Source organism: Crassostrea angulata, chromosome 6 (assembly GCF_025612915.1).
Source record: "Crassostrea angulata isolate pt1a10 chromosome 6, ASM2561291v2, whole genome shotgun sequence".
NCBI classification, from domain to species: Eukaryota; Metazoa; Mollusca; class Bivalvia; order Ostreida; family Ostreidae; genus Magallana; species Magallana angulata.
The window spans coordinates 4,215,189-4,227,815 of NC_069116.1; the positions used below are offsets into that span (position 1 = coordinate 4,215,189).

The 12,627-nt window shown below is 37.7% G+C and overlaps 2 protein-coding genes across 2 annotated transcripts; one reads left to right on the plus strand and one right to left on the minus strand.

The window, feature by feature from the left end:
* Positions 1-2,364: 2,364 nt before the first annotated feature.
* LOC128186897 (uncharacterized) lies at positions 2,365-5,743 on the minus strand. Its single transcript, XM_052856862.1, has 3 exons — positions 5,473-5,743; positions 4,595-5,299; positions 2,365-2,867 (listed from the first exon to the last, which is right to left on the minus strand). The coding sequence occupies exons 1-3, from the start codon at positions 5,504-5,506 to the stop codon at positions 2,458-2,460; spliced, it is 1,149 nt and encodes a 382-aa protein (XP_052712822.1). The 5' UTR covers positions 5,507-5,743; the 3' UTR covers positions 2,365-2,457.
* Positions 5,744-5,965: 222 nt separating this feature from the next.
* LOC128186898 (uncharacterized) lies at positions 5,966-7,695 on the plus strand. Its single transcript, XM_052856863.1, has 4 exons — positions 5,966-6,122; positions 6,810-6,952; positions 7,121-7,288; positions 7,580-7,695. The coding sequence occupies exons 1-4, from the start codon at positions 6,091-6,093 to the stop codon at positions 7,669-7,671; spliced, it is 435 nt and encodes a 144-aa protein (XP_052712823.1). The 5' UTR covers positions 5,966-6,090; the 3' UTR covers positions 7,672-7,695.
* Positions 7,696-12,627: the final 4,932 nt, after the last annotated feature.

Here is a 12,627-nt window from a genome sequence, read left to right on the forward strand (position 1 = left end):
GTGTTTCGTACTACTTTAAATGACAATGACATTCGTAGGGGTGGTTCAGCTTGGATAAAATGAAGTGAACGACAATGTCAACGGACATGCAAGTCTCATTTAATGTCTATTGTTGCTCAGTTATTTTCTTCATACGAGGGTTGTTCGGAAATTATTGAGACGTTTTCTCTTATTCTTTTAGTAAAAAAGATAAACTCTTGAAATTTCACCAACATTTAAATCAGGATAGAGATTATCAACGTGAAAAGTTTCTTGTCCATGGCTTGAATAGATCGTTCCTGGTAAACTGACCAACGTGCCTTTGTCCAGTGACCCGGCGCAACCGTAAACTTTTCGCAACGTCATTTTAACGCTTCTTATTGCTCCTGTGTTTTAAACACCTTACAAACGAACGGAAATAAGAATTATTCTTTATTTCTCATCTTTTGTTTTTATTTCAAGATGTCATCATTTATATTTTCTATAATTCTCTTGTTTTTTTAGGGTAAAAATCGAGTTATTTTTACCCGAAAGTCTAATTACTGTGAATGTCTCCTGCAGTCATTTTTTATATATTTTAGAACTGTTGACAACAGTTGGTGTGTTAAAAGTACTTGATAATTAATCCGTTTGGCCTGATTCTAGTTTAACAATCAGTGAAAAAAATGATGAGCTGAGGCTCTATACATTGTCTTGTCAAAGTATAGTTTTTAAGCAATTGCGTGGCCTTAAAAGGTCTTCTTCTGAGATTTCCACCAGTTTGACGGTTTTCAATGCGCCGCCTTGACGTCAAAATGTAATGTAAAGTCGTCGTCAGATTTCTATTGTTTGGTAAATATATATGTACCATATCCGTATTTCAACTCGAACATCAGTGAAACTTAATCAAAAGTTAGTCGCAAAGAATAGCAAAATGAACATATTTAAATTGATTTCTTTTATCATTAACTGTAATTCTACGGACACTTATAAAGTAGATGTTTAAGTCGTTAAATCTCCGAGTTTATGGCTGCGCCGGGTACCCCGACCACCGACTTGTTTATCTACCGTCGTAAACAAAATATTAAATATTCTTTTAATATTACTTTGTTTTATTATTTGTTGACGTTTCGTCAGTATCTATGCCAATTTTCACCAAAATTCGTCAAATAGAAAAGAAGATATTCGAGTTGTCTCAATAATTTCCGAACAACCCTCGTATTCTTTACTTTCTCGTAAACGCCATGAACCAATTGAGGAATAAAGACAAAATAGATGATGTGCACAAAAATGTACTAATTTGTTGTTATCTAAAATGAATGATAATCGGGTTTTTTTTAAAAAGACTTTCACCATTATAGAATTTAGACTAATATATTAATTATTTAACAAAAAATATGATCAAAGTGTAACGGACTGCTCATCACTATCCACAATGTTAACTTTTTGGAGTTTGCCTTACAACTTTATCTTATATAAAAGGCAGGTTAAAGCTAATTTAATTTGAAGTCATTAAATTAAGTTAAGGCCAATTTTGATTTAGTACCAGGTATCAATCATTCCAAGGTTCCTGGTGATGTACAAGTAATTTCGTTGATTCTTTTCTATGTATAACGAATAAAGCTTCCTAATTCGCCGTTGATGTTGTGGGCGAGTTGTATCCATGAAGTCGACGAAAATTAAGCCACCGCAAACTCCAAAGTAATTCTAAAAATGTGAATCAAATAGACGAGGTGATATTTCAAACAACATTTCGAGACCGAGGAGGTTATCCTGCAACATTCACGATAACAAGAACTTTATTTCTATTCTGCTACTAACAGCTCAGTATTTCTACAGATCATTTCTCCTATAGAGAGACGATCTAGGTCATTTTGACAGCTGTTCCGTGTAACCCCAATGGTTTTGTTAGTAATGTTTACATGTGTATCGATCAAAAGAATCACATGCAGACGACAGAATTTTTCTTTGGATTTTTAATACTCTTTACTTATTTATAAAATATCTTTGAATCATGTTCCTGATATTTTAAGGGCAATTTAATACGATAATTACTACTACACGTTATATATTTTATGTAAAAACACGCAGTGAAAATGTGCTAGGGAGGTCCTAGGAACAGCCGCATTGATCTCTTAAAAATGAACATTTGAGGCAATACACATCGTTTTGACTGGAACTAACACGTGAAATAGACATGGTTTTAAAAAATTCTACGGTTTGAAGTTGTACTTTCGTGATCAGTGCGAGACAAATAGGTATTTCTGATCTGATAATTTACTGATGACGTTCGTGGTATATTGGAGAATAATGTCCGCGGCATCTCTTTGATCTCGGCAATAACTGTAGTAGAATCTACCATAATTTTGAAATCAAATTTTGCACGCTCTAGAGCAGTGTAAAACTTAAACTTTGAAATGACAACAGAATAGAAATTCACTCACTCAGGTGACTGGTCAACTTCTGTTTTAATTTTAATAGATCAGTTATATAAATTCCCTAGTAAGTGACTCCCTTTTTTACAAAAAACTTGACGTTTGACTGCATAATCAACGGCACAGGAATGACGTCAAACAGCAGACATTTGTTAACATCAGAACCTGATGTCGTGAAAGCAAATGCCATGCACCCACCTACACGAATACAGAGGCGCGCACATGTTTTCAGATCCACAACTTTGACGTTGCCAATAGTAAGTGTCCCTGGTAATGGCGCCCTCTTGTTTTCAGTTAACCGAAAATATCCATCAGATTTCCCGCTTTGTTCCCACCGGAAGTGATCTTTGAGATCTCTCCAATTTTTTTCGTTCACCAAGTGGCTCATTGTTATGATCTTGTATTTTGAAGCTGAATCCGGATTCACAGTTTCACATCGAATTCTTGATTTCTCATTTTCCCGTACAAAATTGACTGAAAACATAAAAAGAGAATTTTTTAACAAACTGTATATTATACACTTCTTTGCTTTTAGAATTATCGTGTTCGTTGTATCTAACTAATTTTGTGTGATGTGAGGTACGGCCCTCAGTAAATTCACCAAAAAATTATATCGGAATGTTTATTTTATTATGCATGACTGTACTATTGATTTTTGTACTCTCATACATGTATAATCCCTTTTCATCCATTTGGAATATAAAACAACCAGATGGGAGTTGTCAATCATTATCTATGGTAAGCTTAGGGGTACATTTTCTAAAAGCAATTCCCGTGGACTTTTAGCCTCGCCCCACATTTCAAAGCATTTTAAAAAATACAAACGCTTAATTACATGTAGGTTCATTTTCTTCTTCACATGATAAATGCATTTCGTCAAAATGTATCTATAGGTGAAAGGAGAAAATTTACCTCAATGCGCCCATGTTTAACTGTATAAAAGAAGTTATAAACTGATGTGGTTTACATGGTGTGGACTCGATTAAAGCTGACATGAATTCATAAATACGCATTACTTCCCTTTTATCTCCGACTACCGCCATATTAGTTGTCGATTTCTATTGTTCTGCTCATCGCTACACACACCCTATATAAGGCCGAGAGCCCTCGTCATGCTTCACCCCATTCAGGAATTTCACACACCCGAAGACGTTACCTTGGACGAAAAAACTTGTAAAAACGCGTTTTGAACAAAAATAATATGACAACCACTTCACTGGCAAGATATATCCAATAAACGACGAAACAAGACAGACTGAAATCCAGGCGCAGATACTTCAGAATCCTCGATAATTGTAGACCGTTTTCCTGTGTATGTTATAACATCGCACATGCGCAAACCACACACTGTGGCAGATAGAGCAATGTCAATTATCGCATGGATTTTATAAACGGGGAGTTTTTGTAGGAACGGATAGAAACGTTGTTACTTTCTTGGATTTACTATCATTTATCTACTGTGTTGGATGTAGTGTCGCCGGGGTTTTCAAGAAGATGCAGACGTTATGCACTCTGTATGAACGACACACGTGTTCGATGTGCATGCGAAGTAAGGCAGCACTATCTGTGCAAAATAATACAGATACCTTGGATACCTTGGACATCAAAAAATAAATATACTTTGTATTTCATTGATTGTTGTTTTCTTTATTCTTTATTACTACATTTTACTACATGCACAATGTGTAGTTCATGCATTTAGAAGTCCGTGCAACGTGAATGTATATACCCCAGTGGCGGTAGAGGAGCGATCGAAACTAATATGGCGACCAAATGCTTTTATGAATTCATGTCAGCTTTAACCTTTCATAAAGTTACAAGTCTTCGCGTGTCATGTGACACCATTTGATAAGCGTGTTCGATGTGATTATATTTGCCATTAATCTTCATCCATGCGAATGCATTATTTGTACGTTTCGCGTTTTATTCTAACAGACGTTATTTCTGTTCGCTAAGTTTCCCTTCAATAGTGAGATTGAGGCGATAATTCTTTTTATTTGAAAAATATCAATATCAAGGTAGATTTTATTTCAACTTATAAAGGGCCGTTGACATATATTACGGGATCATCAAGATAATTTCTCATTCAAGCAAATAACTATTACTTAGTATTATTGATGACATACTTATAATACAAATCTTTTGATAATAGATTCCTGTGTCATAGAATTCCACTTGATACGTAATGTAGAAACTGTTACCTTGATATCCAAGGTTCCACTGCTCTGGAAGACAAAACTTCTGCGTGGCTATGATGTCTTTTGGATTAAGTGTGTGTGTAAATATCTGGAGACAAGAAATGAAGCCTTCAAACTGCTGGTCACCCTCGGAGTTCGGTGGGTCGGTGTTTCCTAGAAACAACTGACCGGTCGCCGGAAGTGAGACCTCGTCTTGAAATTCGTCGTCCTCGTCTACGACCCTCTCTCCATTAACGTAAACAGTGATCCGACCTGTCTTGTACGCTCTCTGAAAGATCACATGGGTCCACGTGTCGGGGACAGCAATCCCATCAGCCACCACGATCCCTGCCGGAATGTCGTACTCATCACGGAACGAAATGACCGCAAAACCCTCGAGTGGATCAAAGACGACTCGAATTTTCTCTGCAGAGTCTGAATTGTACTGAAGAATGGTTCCTTTTGGTTTGCCTGAGGATCTGATGTACATGGAAATTGCGAGGTCTCGAAATGAGTTTTGTTCGTTTAACAGTACCGACAGATGTGGGGTTGTAGGGCTTTCTATTCTTATAGCTTGATACGGAATGTTTACGTCATTGTCTCCGAAATGAAAACAGTGATTTCCCGGCTTCTGCATGCTAGGACCTTGCGAGAGAACTTCTAGCAATCCTGACTTGTCACCCAAAGGCCATTGAAACAACGGGCTGGGAGCTGTCTCTGCCACAATGCCTTCAATAAAAGTTTATATGAAAATAGTTACTGTATTGCTTTCATTATGAATTTACAAAATTGTATAAATGCACATACATGGACTAGTAAATGATAATTATTCCGTTTTACTCAAACCTTTGAAGTATATTAAGTAAACTTCTAACCTATATTATATATTTACTATTGCCTACCTAAAAGAGCAAAATAACAAATCCACCAGTGCATCCTGCAAAGTCTGTCCTTTGGTTTGGAGGAAGCTGAGTTTTGGATGAAGCTGAGCGTTCACTTTATTATAAAGCTTTGAACAACATATACATTGTAGCGTCAGTTTAGCAACATTCCTGCCAGCATTACCCAAAGAGGATTGGGACTCAAGGAGACAGGGAAACAGACCATTCCTCTCTGCCGCATTCTTAATGAATTATTTGATTGATGATAAACCGTGATTTGATCAATCGGAATAAAACAATAATGTACATTGTAGAATGTAAAGATTTTCTTTATATAAAAAAAAGAGAAACGTAAACTGTGTTGATTTGTAATTTCTAAAAAAACAAACAAACAAAAACCCAAAATGTGGCTCTAGTCTGTAAATAATATCTTTAATTTGAACCTCAGCTTGATGGTTCTTTCATACACTCACGATGTACGGTAGTTACATGTATTACTGAGTATTAGGCATTCGCTATCAGTACTGGTCTACTTACATTAGTACTGGTCTACTTACACGTACAATGTAGTTCCCAGAGCGACGCACTGGCCCATTCCTGGTTCTTATCTCTATAGTTGACAAACAGATTTCTATCACGATGGAATCCAGTCCTGTTTTTGTAGCCTGTGTGTAAGTTTTTTTTATCTTCTGAATGCGTTAAAAAGCATTTCAAATTGTATGCTGTCTGATCGACTTTTGTCATTAAAACTGGCCTGTATACATAGGTAGATCAGAAATACATAGGTTACATTATAAGTTTATACTTCATTCAAATTAATTGTAAGATTTTAAGTTTTACACTTATCTATTTTTAGAGGATTTTTTGGTCGCCCAACTCTAAAATATACATGTATTTGATGTTTTTGATAAGAATAGCTCTTAATTAAGATTAAGTAATTTAGGATAACATTGAAGTCAAATGTTTGAAACTTTCCTACACTAAATGACAGTTTATGGCTAAAAAATAACATATCAATTCAATATTTTTTAGTTTTATCCGATATAAAATGGTTTGGGGCAGTTCACGTTTATAATGAAGCGTAAATTGTTCCAAACCATTTTATATCGTAAACATCTTATAAATTAATTATTTGTAGATAAAAAAAAAAACTGATACGTTTTAGACGTTAGTCTTACTATGATGTTGGCAACATACCATACGATGGAAATTTTTTTTAACCAATCAGAAATCGCGTTACAACCAGAAATAAATTATAAGTATTTAAGTAGATATGATGGATAATTTGATGACCATACAACCTCCTTTATGTGACGCATCTGTGGACACTGCTATATCCTCTGGTTTTCTTTGTTCAGGCTGATCCTGTCCGCCCTAGGGGTCAGGTCGGACCACCATTGCCCCGCCCTGTTTGACGTTTATGACAGGGACCACCGGGACGGTCTCAGTTTTGACGAATTCAAGGGCATTTTTATACCCACATTTGATACCGAGTTTCCAGGTATAATAATGTCTAAGTTTGTTATAACTACGATATCATGGATAGAGACTCAATACGGTTCAAAAATTTTTAGTCCGGGAACGCTTAGTATTTCTGTATACCGTAATATTCGGTCTGTTTGTTGGAAATGTATTGTTCGAAGTGTAGTAGTGTAATTTTTGTCTTTAGCCGATGGACAAGTGTCACGTGACGAGATGATCAACGGCTGGAGAACCGGACACTGTGACATCCAGGACAGGACCGCCGGTCTGCTGATCTTCATGGAATCGGACGTTGACCGAGACATGGTTGTCACGGGTACCGACTTAAACAACATATTCCAGGAGTTTGATCACGGTGAGAACGGGTCCTCAGACTCATGTTTAAATTGATTACATACACCAGAAGACTGTCAGTTCTGAACATTGCGGAACTCTGTAAAAAAGCTGATTTTTCTTATGTTTTTGTTATCTTATTTGCATCTTAAACGCAATCATGCAATTCAAAGTTATATTTATAAGCATGTTGACTTCCTTAATTAATATTCCCACTAGTTATTTTGTTTTGTTTTTCATTTTTTATTCCTGTCAGGGGTTACTTGCGCAGTTTTAGAAGCATTTTAATTTTTCTGAAAACATTCTGTTACAGACAGGAATCAACACCTCTCCGCCAGCGAGTTTAGGAGTGGCTGGAGTAACAGATACGGCAGGCATTCATTGTATTCCGTCGCCCATCACTGATACAAATAAACTTCTTTTCTTTTATGAGATTTATTTTGGATTAGATATATGATATGATATATTTGCTCAGCAAAACACAACAAATATCAGTCTAGGAATTGAATTCCAGATGAAAAGATAAAATCGCTATTCATCCTTAATCTTGATTTTATTTCAAATAATGTCCATATTTTTACTTTTACAACATGTATCTTTGGTTTAATTCATTTAAGGTGGAATAACTCACCTGAAAAAATTAACTCAAATTAACAGCAAATTATTTGATTATAAAAGATATAATGGTAAATAAACTGTAAATATGTTAAATATTCGAAAAATTTGCAGTTTGGGGATAAAAAAAATATTTAAAAAATTCAATTCAGTAAGTAAAAACAAAAGCCCCTGCAGGATTCAAACTCGGATGTACGAATAACAAGGCTGACACGTTATCCACTCAGCTATGGAGTAAGTTATATGTTTCCGTCGATAAAATCCTTTTAATAAAACGAAAAGTCATTTTAATCAGAGGTCAGCCATTGTGTGATGATTTGTTATTCCACCTTAACTGAATAGTATGGTGTTCCGATGGGGCCACTTCGACCTTCGCACTTTCGCCTTTAGGTCGGAGTGCGAAGTTGCGAAGGCGAAGGTGCGACGGCGAAGGAGCGAAAGTGCGAAGATGCGACGGCGAAGCGCAAAGATGCGAAGGCGAAAGTGCGAAGTTGCGAAGGCGAAGAAGCGATACTACTATCGCACCTTCGCCATCGCAACTTCGCACTCTCGCCTTCGCATCTTCGCGTTTTCGCCTTCGCCTTTTTATAATTGTGGAGCTCTCTATCGTTTAAAGACAATTTTAGCTGTATGAAAGGACATAGTATGGTGTTCCGATGGGGCCACTTCGACCTTCGCACTTTCGCCTTTAGGTCGAAGAGGCGAGAGTGCGACGGCGAAGGGGCGAAAGTGCGAAGATGCGACGGCGAAGCGCAAAGATGCGATGGCGAAAGTCCGAAGGCGAAGGAGCGATACTGCTATCGCTCCTTCGCCTTCGCAACTTCGCACTCTCGCCTTCGCAACTTCGCACTTTCGCCTTCGCCTTTTTTGATAGCATTCAGAAAGTCTCGGTCGATTACATAGAATTCGATGTAGGCACCGTACTTGCCAAGGTTTTCCGATTAATCCATGATATAATTGGTACGCATGCGCTAGGCCATTGTGCTTACTATGAATGTTTATAAATATTTTAATGTGTATATGTGACATATATGTTTACCAGTGCTGACTATGCTTAATTATATACTCCACATAAAAATGTAATGTCCGCCATAATGTATACATATGCACTTCCAGACTCCTGTCACTTACCAGCTGTCTGTTTATCGTGGATCAAACACAGTACTGTAACATTCTGATTTCATTATGCGACACTCCTTGCTCATGTATGGATCTAGAGGGGGAGAGGGGGTACCCCCCCCCCGGAAAATTAAATATTAATAACTTCACACATGCAGTAAAGGGGGATAGAGGGTCCGGATCCCGTCCCCCCGGAAAATTTAATTCTATTAATTATACATAATAAAATCTCCAAAATATGTCTCGGAACCGACAAATATAATTATCCATCGACCCCCCCCCCCCCCCCCCCCCCCCCAACCCCTAGAAAAAGTTATGGATCTGCGCAGGTTGTTGAAAATAAATTCTAAAAAGTTCATCGTCTGCCTCAGATGTCCTTTTATACATCTAAAATAGTCTTTAAACGATAGAGAGCTCCACAATAATAAAGAGGCGAAGGCGAAGGCGAAAGCGCGAAGATACAAAGGCGAGAGTGCGAAGTTGCGAAGGCAAAGGAGCGATAGTAGTATCGCTCCTTCGCCTTCGGACCTTCGCATTTTCGCCATCGCATCTTCGCACTTCGCCGTCGCATCTTCGCACATTCGCTTCTTCGCTGTCGCATCTTCGCACTTTCGCCTTCGCAACTTTGCACTCTCGCGCCTCGACCTAAAGGCAAAAGTGCGAAGGTCGAAGTGGCCCCATCGGAACACCATACATCTGGGGCAGACGATGTACTTTTTAGAATTTATTTTCAACAGCCTGCGCAGATCCATAACTTTTTTTAGGGGTTGGGGGGGGGGGGGTCGATGAATAATTATATTTGTCGGGGGTGGGGTGGGGGGGGGTGTCACGAGACATATTTTGTAGATTTTATTATATATAATTAATAAAATAAAATTTTCCGGGGGGGGGGGTGGACCCGGACCCTCTCTCCCCCGTTTACTGCATGTGTGAAGTTATTAATTTTCCGGGGGGGGACCCCCTCTCCCCCTCTAGATCCATACATGAGCAAGGAGTGTCGCATAATGAAATTAGAATGTTACTGTGTTTGATCCACGGTAAACAGACAGCTGGTAAGTGACAGGAGTCTGGAACTGCATATGTATACATTATGGCGGACATTACATTTCATATGGAGTATATAATGATTAGGCATAGTCAGCCTGGTAAACATATATGTCACATAAACATATTAAAATATTTATTAACATTCATAGTAAACACAATGGTCTAGCGCATGCGTACCAATGATATCATGGATTAATCGGAAAACCTTGGCGAGTACGGTGCCTGCATCAAATTCTATGTAATCGACCGAGACTTTCTGAATGTTATAAAAAAGGCGAAGGCGAAAGTGCGAAGTTGCGAAGGCGAAGGAGCGATAGTGGTATCGCTCCTTCGCCTTCGCACTTTCGCCATCGCATCTTCGCACTTTCGCTCCTTCGCCGTCGCACTCTCGCACTCTCGCCTTCGCAACTTCGCACTCTCGCATCTTCGACCTAAAGGCGAACACCATACATCTGGGGCAGACGATGTACTTTTTAGAATTTATTTTCAACAGCCTGCGCAGATCCATAACTTTTTCTAGGGGTTGGGGGGGGGGGTCGATGGATAATTATATTTGTCGGGGGTGGGGTGGGGGGGGGGGGTGTCACGAGACATATTTTGTAGATTTTATTATATATAATTAATAAAATAAAATTTTCCGGGGGGGGGGGGTGGACCCGGACCCTCTCTCCCCCGTTTACTGCATGTGTGAAGTTATTAATTTTCCGGGGGGGGGACCCCCTCTCCCCCTCTAGATCCATACATGAGCAAGGAGTGTCGCATAATGAAATTAGAATGTTACTGTGTTTGATCCACGGTAAACAGACAGCTGGTAAGTGACAGGAGTCTGGAACTGCATATGTATACATTATGGCGGACATTACATTTCATATGGAGTATATAATGATTAGGCATAGTCAGCCTGGTAAACATATATGTCACATAAACATATTAAAATATTTATTAACATTCATAGTAAACACAATGGTATGTAATCGACCGAGACTTTCTGAATGTTATAAAAAAGGCGAAGGCGAAAGTGCGAAGTTGCGAAGGCGAAGGAGCGATAGTGGTATCGCTCCTTCGCCTTCGCACTTTCGCCATCGCATCTTCGCACTTTCGCTCCTTCGCCGTCGCACTCTCGCACTCTCGCCTTCGCAACTTCGCACTCTCGCATCTTCGACCTAAAGGCGAAAGTGCGAAGGTCGAAGTGGCCCCATCGGAACACTATAGAATAGTACATCTTTGAAAATTTGAAGTTTGCACGTCAAAACGTTTTATATTCGAATTAGACTTTGCATTAACGATATAATCTAAATAAGGGTTTGGATCTTTGTAAATTCAAGGGAAAAAAACATCAAATTTAAATTTTGCATTAACAATATGATCTAAATAAGGGGTTGGATCTTTGTAAATTCAGAAGGAAAACCTATCATTAACCATTAATAAACATAAAAAATCACAACTCACGTATAAGGGTTCTTCAAAAAGGCCATATACACTGTTGTAAAATACATACATGTTAAGTGTATTGAAATATTCATGATATAATTAAATATAAGGTATATCCAGGTCATTTCGTGATGATCTGATTTCGGAGTTTTTTCGCGATCACAGTGACATAGCAATATGCAGAAATTATATCCAGTATTGTTTTCTATTAGGAACTATTAAAATCACATATCTACCACATGTTCGCATATTTTATGCCACAAAAAAACCCCGGAAAATTATACATTATGAAGCTATTCTGAAAGGTAAAGATAAGTCAGTCGTTAATTTGGCCTCGTGCGCATTTTTTTGGACGTTTGTAACACTATCTTACTAGACTTGGTACAAACGATATTCTTTTAACTTTTGTAACACTATCTTATAAAACTAAGTACCAATGAAAGTAGTTTCATCAGTTTGAGATGATTAACGGTTTGTTATTGTCATTTTTTCATCAGTGCAACAACCTTAATATATTGGCCTGCATCATTTGATAAATGACGCAAGAAGAGCCTTGAGCAAACCATGAATGGTTGTACTTTTATAATGCAAAATATCCCTAAATTGCCCTAGTTTTGGTGTCCCATATTTAAATAAAGGTTTTTATTGTCTTACTAGGCCTTTTCCCTTCATTCCCTTCATTCAAATCTTGAAACCTATTTGAATTAATCTGTCTGGAATAGAAAACCAAACTTGTACTGTTCTGTGTATATTTAACGTTTCTTTTTTGTAAATAAACGATATAAAATCTAAATCAACATTTGTAACGTAAGGTCATGCATGGCTGAGGTTTATGCTACATTTATGCAATTTTCATTTAATTTTGATCATTATAAACCGCCCTGACAGGAAATTCATAGGTCTGTTTAATTGTTGTTTTTTAATGTAACTTTTCATTCGCGCAATGGACATAATTCTGCCTTGGAGACTATTTTGGATTATCCTCCATAAATCACACAGGCGTTGTTTCGTAACAAGGACAAGGGATTGTACTTGTTTGACAGGGTTCTTATATTCTACAGGGGATAGGCAAAATTCAAAGAAAAAAATATTATAAATCATTCAAAGGATTGTTATCTATTCACTTAATATGAAAGTTTATTATAATGT

Coding starts and splice junctions, on each gene's coding strand:
- LOC128186897 (XM_052856862.1), bottom strand. CDS start 5,506: ATGCACTGGTGGATTTGTTATTTTGCTCTTTTAG. Junction 5,300..5,472: donor TTGTTATTTTGCTCTTTTAG/GTAGGCAATAGT, acceptor CTTTTATTGAAG/GCATTGTGGCAGAGACAGCT. Junction 2,868..4,594: donor GTGGAACCTTGGATATCAAG/GTAACAGTTTCT, acceptor TTATGTTTTCAG/TCAATTTTGTACGGGAAAAT.
- LOC128186898 (XM_052856863.1), top strand. CDS start 6,091: ATGGAATCCAGTCCTGTTTTTGTAGCCTGTGT. Junction 6,953..7,120: donor ATTTGATACCGAGTTTCCAG/GTATAATAATGT, acceptor TTTTGTCTTTAG/CCGATGGACAAGTGTCACGT. Junction 7,289..7,579: donor ATTCCAGGAGTTTGATCACG/GTGAGAACGGGT, acceptor ATTCTGTTACAG/ACAGGAATCAACACCTCTCC.